Source organism: Anas platyrhynchos, chromosome 8, assembly GCF_047663525.1.
Source record: "Anas platyrhynchos isolate ZD024472 breed Pekin duck chromosome 8, IASCAAS_PekinDuck_T2T, whole genome shotgun sequence".
NCBI classification, from domain to species: domain Eukaryota; kingdom Metazoa; phylum Chordata; class Aves; order Anseriformes; family Anatidae; genus Anas; species Anas platyrhynchos.
The window spans coordinates 37,691,702-37,710,058 of NC_092594.1; the positions used below are offsets into that span (position 1 = coordinate 37,691,702).

Sequence of the window (18,357 nt, forward strand, 5' to 3'; positions counted from 1 at the left end):
AATAACATGGAACAGATCTTGACGGGCTTACCATCTAGTATAAGGTAAAAACAGCTTTGTGTAACATATTTGCACACTGTGTCTCCTCTTCTCCTATAAGAAACCTAATCAATCCCACTAAAAGGAATCAGTACTTGTATCTGCCAGAAACCAGGGTGAGAGATCACCATTTTACATGAATCTCAAGAAAGTCCCTTCCACTTCTTTTACTCTAAACAGTTTGAGAACTGCCCGAGCAGACCCTTGGAAAAGGTTTCCACCCCAGACTTTGTATCATGCTTACTTTTTCTACACTTACTGACCATTGTGCAGAGAAGGAATTATCACTTTTAATGCTGTCACACCTTGTCACTGAAAACTCCTACAAAATCCATATACTCACAACACTTCCGGGCGGCTTCAATGCACAACTCTTCCGAGGTAAACTCGCCACTGGTATACCGAATGGGATCTTCATCTTGCAGGTAGAAGAGTATTTCTAAACCCTGATGCTGAGCTTCCAGGTTTACCTCGCTCTTCTTTGTGCTCCTCATTTTTGCACAGAAAGCCATGGCTTTGCAATCTTCTTTTACATTTAGATACTGAAAGTGGAGGAAACGTATTTAAAGAAAACATGATGAAGGAGAGTTTGGTTGATTTAGTTCCATATTTTTAATTGCCAGTTCAGTGGCAAACATTCCAAACCACAAATTTCCATATTAAAAAAAAAAAGACAAAAATAAAAATTTGACTGGAAGTAGACTATTTAGGTCATAGAATAAATAAAATGCAATTCATAGATAAAATTAGAGATTGCTTAAAGGTACAAAATTGAAGGCTCAGTTTGGCTCATCCTTATTTCTTGTGAAAATATTTGTCAGTACACAAATGTGTTGTTTAGGAAGGTTACTGAATACTGTGATGAGCTAGGTACAGCATTTCTCAATCTTTTCATATTGGTAACCTGATTATTCAAAGCCAACGTTTTTCATAAATGAGGGGAAAAGTGAAAAAATAAATGTCAATGGTTATTCTGTTTCTGGTAACTGCTTCAAATAATTCCCCTCAGCTGAAGTTCTGGTCGTTCCACAACTATTCTGAAAGGTTTCTCTTACTGTAAAGCAGGAATAACTTTCACATCCTTAAGTATCTAACTGATTGAAAAACAATACTTGAAGCTGGCTAACATAAACAGTACAATTTACGTTTCCTTAAAAAAAAAAAGTCATCTTCTATTTTTACAATCTATCTTAACAGCTAAATACTTCAGATAACTTTCTCCCATCCTACCCTTTGTTTTTTTGAACTCCTTATACTTTGTGTGTCAGGGTGAAAATGTGGCTTAATGAAAGATCTTTCAGACTGCCAAGAAGGCATACAAGGGAGCTCTGACTCGAAAGGAAAGGCGCATAGCTTTTTATACTTGGTACTTAAACAGAAAGGGCAGAAAGGAGTTAAGTGACCACAGACTTCATTTACTCTGGGGTCTGTGTTCCACATTTTACTAAACTTCAGTTCAGTTAATAACAAAAGCCCAAACCACCAATTCTGTAGTTTACAAACATAATCCTCCCACCGAAAAACAAACAAAACCAAACCTCAGAACCCAACACACCTGCATTTATGTGACTGTCTGATCCTCTACGCGACTGAAACAGATTATCTTCACGCTCTCCAAGAGCAACTTGTACCTGGCTGGAAAAAAAGAAAAAGTCAGGAATTCCTTTGTACAGTATCAGAGGCACCAAATACATGGTCAGGCTGATAAAAAGCCACATGTGATCAGACAGAATCTTTCCAGTAATGTATCACAGATCCAGATCTAGTCAACCAAATGCAGTCAGAGCAAGCACCCAGGAGTGCAGTCCACACACTCTTCATAAATCTACTAATTCTTTTTGCCTCTTTGGTTGCACTGGTTGAGAGGCAAATAAAAAGCAGGTGGAAAGCCATGATTGTTTTGTCGTTTTTTCGTATTTTCAGAGCATCACCAATCTGTCTAGTCATGCCCAAAGCAACCCTCAGCTGCAACACCAAAGGAGTATTTTTCCCTTTGCTTCACCTCCAACGTGGCTTTTGAAGTCACTTCATTCTTTGTAACTTTTAACTGAATATTAGCAATCGTAATTATTCGCTAGACCCCCCTTCCAGATTATCAGGTTCTGTTCTTTGCCCTTTTACTCTCCTTTGCTCTGCTGGAGATGGCACAGCCTTGGCTGGGTGGCAGAGGATATGGGGACTGCCCACAGGAGTGAGCATCACTGCCAGGCTCACATTTCTCTTGGAGGAGCCTTGTTCACAAGGAACATAGCAGTAACTTCCATGCCTTCAGGCAGCAGGGACACCTTCCAAGAGCCTATGTTTTTTTAAGCCTTTCCCATGACCACAAATAACCTCAGTATTCTGGGGCTGCTTTGCAAAACTACCCCCACCCAAAGGTACAGCTTATCTGCATCACCTGAAGCAAACTGGGAAAACATCAATACCTTTTTTTTTTTAATGGTAGGTGTGACACTGCCTCTATTTAATGTAGTGTCTGATGCCGGGGCTGTAAAACCAAAGAGGTGCTAGAGAGATGCTTAAGAAGCACAGGGAAAAGAATGGGCATCAGTAAGGAGTCTCCCTAGTCCCAGTCCTAATGACAGAGCGTGGGGCATCGGCGAAGGAGCTGGCAAGTGTGGATGTTCCCCTTCAACGTGCTGGTGTGGTAAATGTTGCCCATCACCCATCCAAGGCTGAAGGACTCCTCCATCTGTACCCTCCATCCCTCCTTTCTCTCTTCTCCCCCCTCTCTGCCAACACGTACTTGAACTAAACGCATATTGGTTTTGCTGCAACAGCATCGGGCCTTAATTCCACATAGCAGACTTTAAAGATATCGCTTTGATAAGCCTTAGGCTTAGTTTGGGGAAAGCCTGGCACGGAACCACACACCTCCCTTGTACTTGGAAAGTGCCCAGCAAGCATCACACCATCACAACAAAAATAATATTTAACAGCACAGCACATGTTTACAATTAAATTGCATGTTCCTTTCGTCTGTGTCACGTTAATGTTAAATTTGAGTTTCTAGACACATTCCCTCAGCAATAATATGGGGAAGAAGTAATTGAGAGCGCAATTACTGGAACAGGCAGACAAGCCAGTAATTATGTCTGCACAGCACCAGAAAACGTAAATGCAAAAGGTTAGGGACGGAGCTGTAATCTAACTGAAAACACTCCCTTTTCAACGACGTATCTTGCAACTGAAACTCAATATATTTTAATGTCTGCGTGGGCACAACATTAAAAAGATTGTCTAGAGGTTTTAAAATGTGAAGGGAAATGTAAAACCATTGCCCTTGCAGATTCATAAATCAAAACTGGTTTTTCTCAACGTCGCGTTCCTTGGTTTTGCTTAATAGCTGCTGCTTGTTGCTAATCGGGGCAGCAATTCCCAGAACAGAGACGAACCACACCGCTGCTTCTTCTGCAGCACGTTTCTGGGGACGAGAGGAGAGCCCAGCGGCCAGCTCCCACCTTGCTGCTCACTACTGAGCCTTCATGAGGAAAACACCTTGTCAGAAGGGCATGGTGATGGTCTGAGAGCCCCACTGAGGCTGGTTCCTTCCCTGCCCCACCTCTCCCTCACAAAATGGCCGGGCTCCTGGCCCCGGCCTGCCTGAGGCCACCACATTCACCTCAGTGCCTCCAGCCCAAAGCCCGCCTCACGCAGCCCTGTCACAGCTTCATGGCAGAAGAACCCTGAGGGGAATTTTAATCCTCTGCCACTTGACAGTTTCAGAGCCTCGGTGGAGCACTGATTTTGGTTTATCTTCTGCAGATTATCTCCCTCCCTCCTGAGCGTTTCGCTGACGAGCCTGTGGGCACCCCTGCAGCCCTCCCTCCTCGAGTTCATTCAGCTTGGCTCACGTTGCGCTCCGCAGGCCTCATCCTGCCTGGCGCCCACACCATCCTCCACAGGCATCACCCGGGGTGGCGGGGACACCATGACAGACGTGCCTGACTCTGCTGGAAGCTGTGTGACTGCACAGCCTTCGCTTTTCCCAGAGCACGTTTCCCTTCGCCACTCTCTGCTCCTAACGTGACAACGGTCTTCTGCGACGCGCATTGAGAAGATCGTTAGGGCAAGAGAGGAAGGCTCTTCCCAGACACCCTCTGCTAACACCACACCTTGAAAGCTGATGTGTTAGAGTATTTTGAGCTCTCCCCTGAGCAAAAGGTTTCTTTCATCACTTCAATCCTGCCCTACCTACACACAGATACTTGCCACCTCCTTGGAAGGCCGTATTGGAGCCGCCGAGTAGCTCAGCTGGCTGGCTGGGAGAGCCAATTCCCAGCCCGGGGCACCCACCAGCAGAGGGGGACAATGACTCATCCTTCTCACAAAGGGTTTCAACCACAAAATTCGTGATTTTTGGTGCATGACCATGTAAACAATACCATGGCATCACAAGTGCCAAAAGTGACATCTAATTTCTTTGGACTAGGTCAACCAAGAGACCTAAGACCTGCAAAAAGCTTTCTGTCCTCATACACAGATGAAGACCCCATAAAATTTGGTAGAGGGAATTCTAGAAGGCAGGTTTCTCAAAATCAGTTTGCTTCTGGTTTGGCAACTGAACTATTAAGCCTTAATGGAAATTTGGAAGAAAAGTATCTGCTGAAAACTCCAATTCCTGCCTAAGATGCCGCAGCCAAGATCTTATCAGTAAAAGCAGAACGGTTCTAGCCCAATGTTCCCAGCATTTCTAAGGAAAAAAAGACAAATATACAACATAGTTGAATAACCCCTCCCAACCCCTGTATGCCTCTGAAGTCAAAGAAAGAGAAGGAAGGGGAATAAACGCAATACTTCAAATCTATTTGCCAATCTGTCCCTGATCAGAAGGCAGCTGTCAATACGCCGGCGGGGATGGAGGAACAGGAAAAGCCGACGGGGCTGCGACACCTCCTGCCAAGCTGGCACATTCTGCTGAGAGCCCACGCTCTACAAAAAAACCCAGAAACGCAAGAAGCGTTTCCTGAGAATAAGGAAACAGGATTAAATTGTCAGCTGGGGGATATTTCAAGGTATCAGACACCACAGAAACTGGCTTCGAGCTCCACCAGGCATTTGTAAATATCTCACGTGAGCTCACACGAGGCTCTGGATGTCCCCTAGCTCTGGTTTCCTACCTGAGCAACGGAGTTGGACACATAAAACGTTTTCCCAGGCAAAGGCAACAAATGAAACCTCCACAGGCTCCGAGAAGAAGCCCACACAGCTCACGTCCACGCTCAAGCGGAGACAAACCTGTGCACTGAGACTTGCTTGGACCTGAAAATTAAGTGTTGCTTCCTGCATGTTTTGGGGAGCTGACACAAAAGTGAGACGTGGACGGACGGACGGTGCTGCTGCCCAGATGCAAGGAGGCGCCGGCCCCGCCGCACCTCCCCAGCCATCACTGCCAGGCACTGGAACCACCACAGCCAAAGAACTGGAAGCAAAACGCAAAGCTGGAAGGCCTGCTTCGGGGACAAAAGTCCCTAAAACACAAGGAGAGGAAAATCCCGGATAATATCTGACCAAACCAGAACTTGGTTTTATGCACTGTTTTCAAGCTCTTCCTCTTTTTCTTCTCTCGCAGCCCGCTTTGTTTCTTGTTTCATGAAAAGGACGCAGCCAGGGGATGTTTACGATTGCTTATGCTCACAAAGCAATATGTAGGCTTCCCTAAGATGTTCTTTTTGAAAATCCAAACCCCGTTTATTACTATGAGGTTGCCTTCTGCACTGTATCTGCGTCCTTTCGGTGTCTACGCACTATTACTTCACCCTCGCGATGGATGCGCTCGCCGCCTCCTTTTTTCCCACGGGACCCTTTCGCTGAACGCACCATTCGGGGTTGGCTTTGTTCTCAAAGGGTTGGTTTTGTACCCAAAAGTGATGCCGCCCCACACTGTTTACCTCTGCCCTACAAGCAGCGTTATTAATTCCCCTTGGGTTTTTCGATAGTATTCATTCTGCGATGTGACTGATCTGTGTTGTAAAACTTTGATTTAAACATCGGGCTGAGAACGCGGGGCGGAAATTTTCAGCAAAATTAGTTAACGTTGAAGATTAGTGAAGTTCTTAAGAAGCGAAAAACGGAGTGCACATGATGGGTAGGTCACCAGCCTTCACTGCACGCACGCTTACACTAACAGATGTGATATATTTCCATTTTTAGCAATCTAACTCTGAAAAGCAGAGGATGCAGGCTCCTATAGCGTTCACGTACTGACTACTTCAGACCAGACCGAGTGCTTTATGAACCCACTCAGTTGGCTCTCACACTATGAGAACTCAGCGCGCTCATTTCCTGTGCTTTTCCAACTCGATTTCAAAAACTTCTGCGAATTTCATGACATGTCACCTATGTGGGAAGAACATTTTCAGCTCGCTCGAGAAGCTGCGTGTTGATTTACCACGCTTCTTGTCTGGTCTGTCACTGCAGCTGTAGACGTGTGAGCACGCACACAGTCCCATTTTCCTCTCTTTCCAGCCCAATGCTCCTTCGGACACTAACTGGGGTTCCCCTGGCTGGGCTGGTGTGGAAGGAACAGCAATTCTTAGAGCTTGCTTCTAGACTATAAACTTGTACCAAATCCTTTCTCAACCACGGTTTCTGGTATAATAACACCTTCAAATTATATAACCTGTTATTATATCCCTTAGCAGTCAATATTAGGCAGCTTTCAGCTAAAGTAGTACCTCGGAGGTAAATATATCTACGTATCAAGCTTCAGCCCACTTCGGAAACCTACTGCACGTACCACACAACGACACGATTTCTGTGTTATCACCATGTAGCCAATGCTCCCAAACTCAGGTCACACACAACCCAGATAAAAGTTCTTTTGTTGCTTTTGTTTTGTTATTTTGTTTTCCCATAAACCGACCAGCTAAAAAAAGCTTGATTACTAAACCGATGCTAACAGGATTGCAGGGGGATTCCAGGCTTGAAGAGGATGGACAATCGGAGGTTTTTATTCCTGCCTGGGACACGACACTAATGATCCCTTTCCTTCCTCCGAGTCCCCCCCCAGGCCGCTCACCTATGCCCCCTGTGCTGTGCCAGCACGCGGCGGCTCGCCCCTGGCCGAGAGCCACCCCATCTTCCCAGCAGGGAAGCAGGTCTTCAGGAAACTCGGCCTCTTCCTGGTGGCACGGCGCTGATTTCAGGGCTTTCCTCAGGGTCACTTCAGACGCAGGGAAAAGCTTGCAGGACAATCAGCCGGCGTGGCGAAGAGCTGCACAAATCCACGGTTCCTTGGAAGAGGCAGCGGTACGGACGTGCGAAGCTCGTTGCTTCAGGGCTCAGCTGACAAATGATGCTCGGCAGGTCATCAAAACGCGCACGGCAGCACCATGCACGTGTTCTCAATGCCTGTCAACAGCTAAAACTCCATGCAAGACACTGCCACGCAGAAGGAGCAGAAGAAAAAACATATGTTGGTGATACGTGCAGCGAAGAGCCCTGACGCCTCGGGACTTGCTGTACATCTGCACACTCTCTGCAGGAGCTCCACGTGCCACCATCCATCCAGATCCCAGCTGCTCGGCAAGGTGCAGGTGCAGGGGAGATGAGCCCCAGCTCCATGACAGCTGCCCCGTTTCTCCTGGGCATCTATTTAGGCTTAGTACGTACCCAGGGGCATCTCTGTAGCCCGCTTTCACAAAACCACATCACCTTTAGCATGAAAAACACCACCACCTTTAGCATAATACAGCAACAAAATGTCCCTTCAGATATAACAGCCATCTCCATGATCCAGTGGTGGATCCCATCGGGGGAATCCTACACTGTATTTATTGCTAAAGAACAGGAGAGCTCAGATTTACCATGATGGCACTCGGACTTCCAAGCCTGCCTCCGATCTTTCGTAAGAAACCAACCCAAACAAGCCAACAGCTGACGCCCAGCAGAGGCGAGACTGCTTAACCAGCACAAGAACACTTCCAGCACGCCTCTTCTGCAGGAGAACAGAGGAGGAGGAGTTCGGCGACGTGCCCACTTACCAGGAAATCAGCGCCGGCGCTGCTAACCAGCCCGGCTCTCCCCCATCCCACTCGGCGGCCTCGAGCACCGGAGGCAGAACGAGCAGCAGTGGTTCCCCCAAATACCAACGGGACGAGTAGGCAGACTTCACACGCTCTACAGCTTTCTAGTTGGGAGCGTATGCAAAACACACGAAGGGGCCGGGACTTCTCGGTGACCACAGAGCTCCTGCAGAGCTGCCCCTCGCCGGCTGCTCGCAGACCACTCTCGCGAAGCTCCCGGCGCGGTAACCGCACACGGTCACTTCTCTCGTGCTCAGCCCCGTAGCCACTTCCTTGAGAGCAACTACAGATGTTCTTAACCTTTCTCGTTTTCAAATCACAAAATGGAGACTTTTGTCCCAGTTCTCTCCACCCCCTGCTTCCTGCTCCCCGGCTGCACGAGGTGGCAACCGGGGGGCACCACCAAGTCCCATCCCCGTACCGGGGGCACCAGGCCTCGGAGAAGGGCTGGGTGAAGGAGGAGGTGTCCCCAAAGCCCAAGTTCCTCAGCCCGGAGGAGGAACTCACCCAACGTCATCCAGAAACACTTCTGGCAGCCGGCACCTCCTGAGCAGCAGGAACCCCCCCGAGGTGACCAGCAACCTCGGGCTGATGGCAGCAGCCCTGCGAGGGGGAGCCGAAATGCTAGCACCTCTTTGCACTTTCACCGCCTCACAAATAAGTGTCACTAGCTCATGCTCAAATCGCTTGTAAAGGCTTGAACAGTTTCAGCTATTTGGTCAACATCTACTGTGCAGATGGCAAGACGCTCGAACCCCCCCGGCTGCTTTATTCACGAAGATTTCTGGTAGTCACAGGCTTCCTGTGGTGGCTTTGCACTTTGGTAAGTGTTTTTTGATGGTTTGCTTTTTTTTCTTTTTTTTCTTTTTTTTAATGTGGTGAGAAGATAATTTTAAAGCTCACTCTTCAGGGCTCACCATTTAAAACAAGTCATAAACAAAAGCAAACAAAACTCCGCCAGTTATCTCTGCCTCCTTGTGCAGAGCAAAACCACCAACAAAGACGGCTACTAACCAGTAAACACGCTTTCTATAATAAACCTACAAAACCATACCATTTCAGAGCCAACTTTGGATTTGCTAGCAAGAGTAAGAGCATTTTGGTCTCAGAAGTCTCTTACCCCTCTCTGTTTTCTCTTCTCCTCTGTTTTTACTTTAACACCAGCAGCCCCACAACTACAGCTCTGTGTACAGTTCTGGCTGGCACACGTAGCCCCATGGTACCAGAACAATTTCGGGGTTAAAGACAGTCTCTCAAGCAAAGCCCTTCCCGTCAGGTGCCATATAAAGAGCTCCAACACGACGCAGAAAGGAGCTGGGAGCTGAAGCACAGACATCTCCATGAAGCAGCAGGTGCTCTGGTAGCGTGGTGCCAAGCGCAGCTGCACGTGGCGGTGCGAAGACATCTGTGCGATTGTCCACACGCAGTCAAGCAGAACAGGAATGGAAGAATGAGAAAAAAATCAGTAGGATTCAAAATCCTACTTCACCAGGAAGGACCAGCCAGTCTTTCTCCAACACACGAAGTCCTACATCCATCAGGAAAAAAGCTGCTTCTGCATCTCGACAGCTGGAGGCACTGGTCCAAAAGTGGCACTACCTCTCCCACTGCCCGATATAAACTGCTTTTTAATTTCTGCTACGCCACGCAAAGCACCACCTGTGTTCAAAAATGGATTTGCCCCATGCGTGGCTCTCTCCGTGACCGTAAGCAGAGCCCCTCCTGCCCACCCCACACAGATCCCCTGGCACCCTTTGGAAATCAGATGCAGATTACCACTCTCACTAGTACTAAAGCACTCAAAAAACGGAGGGTAAATGTTTTCATGGTAGTAGATGTTGCAAAAGGGAACCGTTATTTAAAAGCCAAAAGCATTCAGGTTAATTAACACTGCAATAAACAGTAAGGAAAAAAAACTTATTTATTCATGTACGCGCACGAGAGGCGTGTTGAAAAGCACGCAAACAGCAAGGAGCTTCCAACCCCAAAAGTTCCCATGGAAAGCCACTGGACGACGCTGATTCAAACTATTTTAATGATCAAAACTATTTGGACTGCGTATAGAAAATTTGTTCCAAGTTCAGAAAAGCTGGAGATGGATTAGCTCAGCACTTCACATGAAAACACAGCCGGCCCATGGACGAGGCCTCCGGCATCCGAGGACAGGGAGCTGCACGGTGGCAGAGGATCTGCTCAAGCCACAGGAGCACAGCGGGGCTCAAATGCTGTGCCTGCTGTTTGAGATCTGCTGAAGGGGGAAGGCTGGACGTAGAGCTGGGTGGGCAGGGGAGAGAGGCTTCAGAAAAGGAGCAGCTAACATGTCCTCGTGTCATTTTCCTGCATTTTGTGATTTGTGCATGCCGAAACCAAGTAACTGGATGGATTTGGCTCAGTTCGGGTGGTTTTCTGTATGAAGTTGCCCACGCATATTTCTCCAAAGACACGTATGGCCGAGGAGGAGAAGCACTGACTGCTGTTGGGACATTAATGAGTGGGAAATGCAGGTCTTTATGGCCCAGCTGTTGCGATAGCCACGCAGAGCAATTACTTTTTATGACTGCCTGCTCACCAGAGCACACCTGCAGAACAGCCAGCTGTAAACATGTTTATTCCCATTAGTCAGAAGGAACCCCAAGCAGTTAATTGGCTTGTCAGACACAAAGTATGAGACGACAAGACTGGAGTTCCTCTTCAAGTCCATTCACGGCTTGTTTCCTGCTCTCCTCACCATTTCACCAAGGCTGGAGCTGCTGGGAGAGGACAGGGGAGCAGCTCATCCCCGCCAGGACTGCTGCATCCTTCCCACCAAGGGCCTCTCCTCTTGCAGTTCAGGCAGCCCAAAGGCCAGCCAGGGTGGTTGCAAGCGTGTGAGAAAACAGAGAAGGCCAGAAAACGGTGCATAAACTGATTTTTAGAAAAAAAAGAATAACAGTGACAGATCTTGAAACTGGTTTATTTTAAGACTGCCTGGGGCAGGAACTCCTCTTTTTCTCTTTAAAGAGTTGAGCACTGCTCTAGCTCTTCTCCCACCGATGAGCAGCACACGTAATAGCTGAAAAATGAGTCTGCACTGACCTTTGCTGGCTTCGGTCTCAGGTAAATGGTTTGGTAAGAAAGAAGTGCCGTGTTCAACACACGTTCCCCAGCTAGAGCTGAGAGGGTGCCTGGCAAGACATGCACATTGTCCTTTTCCCAAGCACCTGGCTCAATGCAAGTGTCTGCCTTCAAGCTGGATGCCACGTGCTCCTTGTGCCAGTCTGGGAGATTGAGCCCAAGATTCTTCTTACCTAATCTCACCCTAAGTCATTTTTCTCTGATCCAAGCCATGACAAAGAGCTGAATGTGGAAAAAAAATCCCTTTTCACAGCTGCAGGCTTGTTTCCTCCTAAAAGTCAAATACAAGTAAATCAGCAGAAGCCAATTAAAATAAAGGAAACCAAGCAGTGAAGCTATTTAGGAATGAGGTTTGCATAGACAAATCGAGCTCTGCAAAGCAAGGAGGTTACCAAAAAGCAGAGCCCAAACCATTGTGGCTCTCCAGTAATAGGATTTGATGCTCCTTCTCAGCTCTTTTAGCCTTCTGTGCCCAACCCTGCAACCAACACTTGCTGCTTTATGCACACACAACTGTTCACCTGGAGAGGCATCACCTGCTCCTTTCAGGGTGCAAACGGTGTCAGCCACATCCCAAGTGCCCTCTGGACACTAGGAGAGCCCAGGCCCTCTCTTGTTTTTGTAGTGATTCCCCTACAGGACTTGAGAAATTGGAGTAGCAGTGATGCCAGCTGCCAACTGCTGCAATTAGTCTTATCTGAGAATTGTTTTTTTCTGCCTGAAGCGGAGCCATGGGCTGCTACTCATCTCGGATTGTTTTGATCTCCCGAGACAACAAAGGTAACCGACAATTCAGCCTTTGAGCGCCGCAGACTTAGCCACAAGCAGCTTGTTCTGCAGGAACAGCAGCTGAGAAGGAGCCTGTAAATCAGGTCCGCCCCTCTGCCCTCCCCAGCGTGGCACAGACACCAGCATCCAGCCGCCTGCACACACCTGGACCAGCTGAGTAAAGCAGAACAGGGTCTCAAGACACCGTGCCCACTTGTGGTGGATTTTTTCAACCAAAATTTTATCTGATTTCATCGAGTTCTCTGCTTTCTACTCAACAGCCACTGCCCAGGTGAACTGTGAATGCTACGGCTTGGCGTGGTGTGCTTGTCCCAAGCAGGAGAACTGCTGCTGCAAGTGTTGTCAGCACTGACTTATATCCTAGCATCGCCCTATCAAACAATCCAAATATTTGCATTCAATTCATTCAATCTCTTGGACAAATCCCCAGGCTATTTTTAACTAACCAGATAAACGGAGTAAGTTTTACATATTGACCTCAGAGTTGTGTCAACAGCGGTTCAAAGGTGGTAAGGCAGCAGTGGCTCCCGCGTACATCGCTGAGCAGCAGAACTTTGTTTTTCTTCCCTCTGTGAGCCCTGTTTGCGTTACAGGTCGTGGAGCTTACGCTGCAGATTTCAGAAGCGTCCTCTCGCTGATGGGTTGGTCACAGAATGACTGAAGCTTGCCTTTATGTTCATCTGTACCCTGGCAGCCTCTAGCCCTTGACACAGAGCTGGGGCGATGGATGGGACCTCACCACACACAACAATTTCAGTCTGACAGCCTGAACGCTTTTCTGCCTAGAAAGCCTCGTACCTCTTCCGGCTCAGCCATCCGACTGAACTTTTCTCCAAAATTCTGATGGGGCTGAATCATCTCGCGTTTGTTTACAGCTCGTCGATTTCTCTTTTTAGAAAGCATTTCCTTGTCCCGTTCACACAGCTACAGCACGGTAACTTGGTGGTCTTCTCTTTAACAAGGAAATCATCCTCCTCTGCGCGTCGCACGATGTACAGAAATTGTGGGAAGAGTCCCAGCCGTACATACTCTGTATTTCAGAACCTCGAGTAAAACTCTTTGAAGCCTATTATAAAGAAGTCTGTCCAAAGTAAAAATAAATAAAAAAAGTTACATGGCGGTTAATATAACTGTTACATCTTCAGGAGTCTGCTGGCCCTCCCAGGAGTGCCGTGATGTTATCCAAGTTTACAGGAGCTCGCTGTTTCTCCATTTCCAGTTTTGGCTAAGAGCAATTTAATAAAAGTTTATGGCCAATCCTCACCGTGCACTTCCCCGTCTGGGTACAGTTTTATGGCAGCTCTTCAGCAGCACACTGGAGCAGACGTTGCTTGGCTGCAGCCCTCCTGCCCTCATTTCCGAGGCCTCTCTCCCAACAGCTCCAGGCTCAGGACCATTTCCCTGCTGCCACGACTCTGCACCAACAAACCATCGGCTCTTGCTTTGCCTCCTGGTCCTGTTGAGTCCCACGATAGGAGCTGCACACTCAACAGGTCGGCCTTTCTTTCCAAGGGGCTGATGCCCATGAGTTATCTCACCTGTAACAGCCGAAGCACTCCCAGTTTATCCCAACTCAGCCACAGAGCCTCTGGTCTGCAGAATCGTGACCCCGAGCAGCTTCAGCACCAACACGGAGCTCAAGGAACCCAGCTGCGCACCGGAGGCTTGTTTGCACAGCATGAGAAGTGAGTGCCAGGCCCTGCGTGCGCCCCACGGCTGCGGTCCCTCCTGCAGCACCTTGCCAGGAGGTGGGGATGGCCGGGGAGAGGCGGCTGCGGGCCGGCGTAACAGCGAATCCACAAGCCACACTCTTGCACCTTCTTTGGCCCGAGCCCAAATCCTCGCTCAGCAGCAGTAAACAGGAAGCCACCGCTGAACTCCACGACACATGCACGCAACCCCGAGCGAGCTCCTCTACTTCTTCCTCCTGCAAATAGAGCTGTCAACACCTGTAGAGAGAATACCTGTGTCTGCCAAGGAGCAGGCACCTTACTGCTCACCTTACTGGTCACCAGCACTGCAGAGTCAAACATGCTGCTGTCCTGAGAAAGGCAGCACTGAGCATTATGGAAATTGCAAGCAGGGTTGTACAACAGAAAAAAACATGAATTGAATATTCATTGTGGATAAAACCCCCAAATACTTAAATATATTAGATCACATCCCTTATGAAACAGCTGGTGGGGCACAGAAGCATCCCTAGGTGCTCCCGTGCTACTTTTTGCCACCCTGCCTCGCTGCTCCTGCTGTAAGGTCCAGCCCTGACACCAGTTTATCCATAGGGGGCCAGACGTGGTGCTGCTAACACTGGACAGCAGTTACTTCTGAAAGCTCGAAGCCGAACGAGAACAAAAATTACGCCAAGACCTAAAACTCTCCGAAGAGGCATGACTGGAGACATCGCTCCAAATCAATAAAAATAAAGTCACCACCATAAAAAGCAGCACGAAGACCTCACAGATTCTAACTACCTTTCCTGTAAAGAGCTCCGTACAGTAAATGTGAGTAAGCAAATATTAAAAATAGCCAGGCAGGGACTGTCTCGTTCAATCACTTGTAGCACTGACTCAGCCGGGGCTGACTCACCCCCAGCAGCTCCCGCCGTCCCTCCTTTCCCAGGGCTGCCTGAAACTTCTCTTATTTTATCCCCCAGACAGGGTCACCACCAACCTCGGGACCTCTGACATGGCCGGGCCACGCGTGGCCCCATGAGCAACCCCCATTGTTAGCGTTTCATCAGAATTTTGTAAATATTCTCCCAGCCTTCAACGATCGCTTCTGAGTAAATGACTCACGGGATTACACTACAATGGACCGAAAGCCAACGTGAAGAAGGACCTGAAGTTGTGAAGTTTTCGTGATTAGATCACTCCTGAAAAATTCTGCTACGATTACTGAGCACCTGGCTTTACAAAGCCTCTTCTTAGCCCCTTCCCTTCAGAAGGGGCAGGCCCTGGGGCTAGGAGTCGGCAGGGTGTGAGCGCAGCCTGCCAGCCTTTGTTCAAACCACACCAAAAAAAAAAAAAACAACAGAAAAAAACCCTCCTAAAGCAAGCCTTAGTCTTATTTACTGTAGTTTACAGGAACTAGCAGTGACATACAGGGAATTTCCATATTGCTAAGTTCATAACTTCTATGCTTCAGCTGCACATTTACGATCAAAACAGCAGCAGAGAACGGGGCAGCCACCCCAGAGCCTTGGTAGCAGCTGAACGATTTAATCAAGGTTAATCAAGCTATTTGCATTAATTACAATTTGCTTAATACTACACAGACACTACAGGTGGCAATGTGTGATCTGGACACCTTACACACATAGGCACTCCTCCAGAATGGTTTATGTGGTGTGTATGATTTTTAATCAAAGCCTTTGCCAGCCTTGCTGTAACATCTGCTGATGCAAAAAACTCAATTTTTATATTCATGCCTTAAAAGAGATCATAAAGCAAATGAGCAAGGGAAGAAGTGTGAGAGGTTGCTGGCAGCAGAGCAAGACACGGTTGGCTAATGAGAACACAGCCTCCCAAGGTATGGCAGGCTTTTATTCCACCTTCACTGACAAAACTCTGAGTTTCTGTTGAGGTTGAGCAATCTGGGGGGCAACATCATCAAGGGAAAAGAAAATGCACTTGGAAAATCACCACCCAGAGCAAATACTCTTTGTTTCCGTGCAGTTCCAGGCTGGGGGGTGCTGGATTTGCACGCCTGCCTTGGCTGCCATCGGCGTGAATCATCTGTAGTAACTTTTCTACTACGTGTTATTGCGTCAATCTTAAAAAGTTATCACTTTCTGTTCTTCCCTGCCAGGACAAGCCTAACGTGACCTAACACCCCCCCCCCAAATTTAGGGGTGCCTCAGCATCACTGGGAAGAAAGTGAAGGTGGATAAAGGTTAGGCCCAGACTGACCCAGTTGTTCACCACCAGACAGTGTTTGTTTGCTTCCAAACCTACCAAAAAACGAGCAGCGATAAAGTCTGAGCTCAAACAGTCAAGTCAGAAAAACAGGAACTGTGCTCTAGGACTGGGGTTTCGTGTTTCCCCTTTTCGACTTGATAACAGAACTGACAACACGCTTTGCATGGAGACCATGAGACGCGACGGCTTCTGAATTTAGGGTGGAGGGAGAGAGCCTGAAATCAATTCTCTGCTGTAAAGACACAGGAATAATTTTAAAAATAGAGAAAGCACAGCTCCATGCTATGTTTACTGCTTTTTGTAGTTGTTTGAATGACAAAACAAGGGTGAAGGCAGCTCAGAGGGAAGGGGAACCAGAGAGGTCTCCCCGTGACCACCCCCAGCAGTAAGTTAGGAAAGGCAGGGTGGGGAAAAGAGGAGCAGAGAAAGTTTGAGGAAATTTAAAACGCCGCTCCCCTGGTTTTATACGCTGTGGTACAGCTGTACGTCTTACAATTACAGAGCCTGAATTTCAAAACTAAGGGCTAGTAAGAAAAGGAACTGCTAAAAACCAGCTGGGCATTCCCTGCTCTGCTCCAGCTCCGCCAGCGGACAGCTTGCAACCACCATGGTGCCGCTGAGTGGGGGAAAGCATTTAACCATAGCGAGAGGAACCTCCTGCAAAATAACACCTAGAAAAAAGCTGCGGGGAGCAAATTTGCCCATTAAAGTGCGTGCACTTGTGTGGAGGCTAACGAAGAAAGGAGCCGGGAGGCGCGCGGGGTGCGTGGCCCCCCCCAGCACAGCCTGAGCACGCTAAGATGGCTCCCCGAGCCTTGGCTCTGAGCTTCTCACCATAAAAGTACTTCCTTCTTCTGTCCTTAGAAGTAACTCACAACCTCAATCGTAAGTGAGCACGCAGGAATTTTACCAGCAAAGCTCCTGCCGCGTTTTGTTCTTCTGTCGTATGCGTCTCGCCGTGGTTACACGCGTGCCATATGTAAGGGATATGGTGTCCAGACCCTACAAAGCCCTGCCACGCCACCTAAGTGAGGCATTCTTCATCATTTACAGAAGTCCTGGGGAATTTTAGGCAGATGGGAAGCTTCACGCCAAATCCCTGCCCTAAATCACTGCCGGAGGGCTGCTGGCCCCTGCAAACCAACCCACAGACACGCAGAGAAGCGCCACGCGCCGCTAATTGCAGGATTTTCTTAGGAGGCAGCCAGGCAGGGCAGGGCGCCTATTGATTTGTAACCTCATCAACTGTTTTAAACCCTGGCAGGTTTGCTTTGGAAGGGCACAAATATTTCATTAAGCAAATATTAGCTGCGTTAAGCAGCCGTCTGCACCGAGGAGACTTCAGACAGAGCAAACTCAGAGCAGGCAAAGCTCATCTCACATTTTTGCTTTGTTAGAGGAAAGCCAAACCTGGCTGCAATTCCTGCAGTAACTTGGATGTGTCGCTCCTCCAGCCCTGCAGACCCAACCTTTCCTTGGGAATAGAAAATTATATTCCCATCATTTCTAAGGGCAATTAATCACGACTGTCACAGCACCACATAAGAGCCACCGCAGCGAATGTCACCTCCTGCTGAATGATGTCCTGGAGGCTCCTGGCACCGAGTGCACCCCATAAATCACATCCAAATCCAGCCCACAGAGTATCCACATCCTTGCAGGACCCCAAAGCAGCAAGTGCTGGGGAAGAGGGGATTTCAGCGCTTCCCACAATTTCTCCTTTCCTCTCTAAAATGCATCTTACGGCAACACGTTGGAGGGAGTTCTGGGAGATTGTTTTTAGAGATGTACCTGCCAGTTTCTGCTCTGGCAGAATCATCAACCACGTGGAAGGAGGATGCACACACAGAGCCCGTTCCACCCTTGGTGCTGCTCCGCTCCTCTCCAACCAAAGGCTTGAGCAGAAAAGGGTTCTCAACAATGCCACCAGAAGAGAGCACAGACCTGATTTTAGGTTTTTAAACTCACGATATCCAGTTATGAGATCCTCACACTGATTTTTTTTTTTCCATTTTGCAACCAAAGCACCAGAGAGCTGTCAGCATCCATTAGTCTCCAACCAGCCTTTTTGTCTTTCCCCAAGTGCTCAGCGTACAATTGATCTCTTAGCATTAATCTCTCCTAAAAACCTGAAAGCCTAGCAAAAAAAGACAGGCAGAAAATATTCTCACGAACAACTTCACCTGAACGTAAGGAAAAGCCCCAAAGCCCTTTCCAGACAATCACCGTGAGCAGATGCAGCCCCTAACACCCGCGAGGGGCCAGAAATCTGCCTGCTCCTGCTTTGGTGCCAGCCACAGCAAGGCAGGCCAAAGTACGCTCAGACTCAAGGAGTCAGGAGAAGTGCTCCAGACTTTTTATTTCCCTGATGATAACAGAAGACCTGATCTAAGTGTTAAATCCATCATGAATACCAGACCGCTTTTTTTTTCCCCCCTGCAAGAAGCTTTGACAGTTATGGATTGTGACCA

General features: G+C 48.2%; 1 protein-coding gene across 2 annotated transcripts in view; it reads right to left on the minus strand.

The window, feature by feature from the left end:
- The window catches only part of JAK1 (Janus kinase 1), a 54,470-nt gene that overhangs the window by 28,209 nt on the left and 7,904 nt on the right, over positions 1-18,357 (minus strand). Inside the window, exons 2-3 of one of the 2 annotated variants that reach the window (XM_027463789.3) lie at positions 1,595-1,670; positions 383-581 (exon numbers count right to left, since the gene is read on the minus strand). In XM_027463789.3, coding sequence (XP_027319590.2) covers positions 383-581; positions 1,595-1,600 — 205 coding nt within the window. In that variant the 5' untranslated portion in view covers positions 1,601-1,670. Of the gene's footprint in view, positions 1-382; positions 582-1,594; positions 1,675-18,357 lie in introns of both variants that reach the window. The other variant, XM_027463788.3, reaches the window with a different exon arrangement.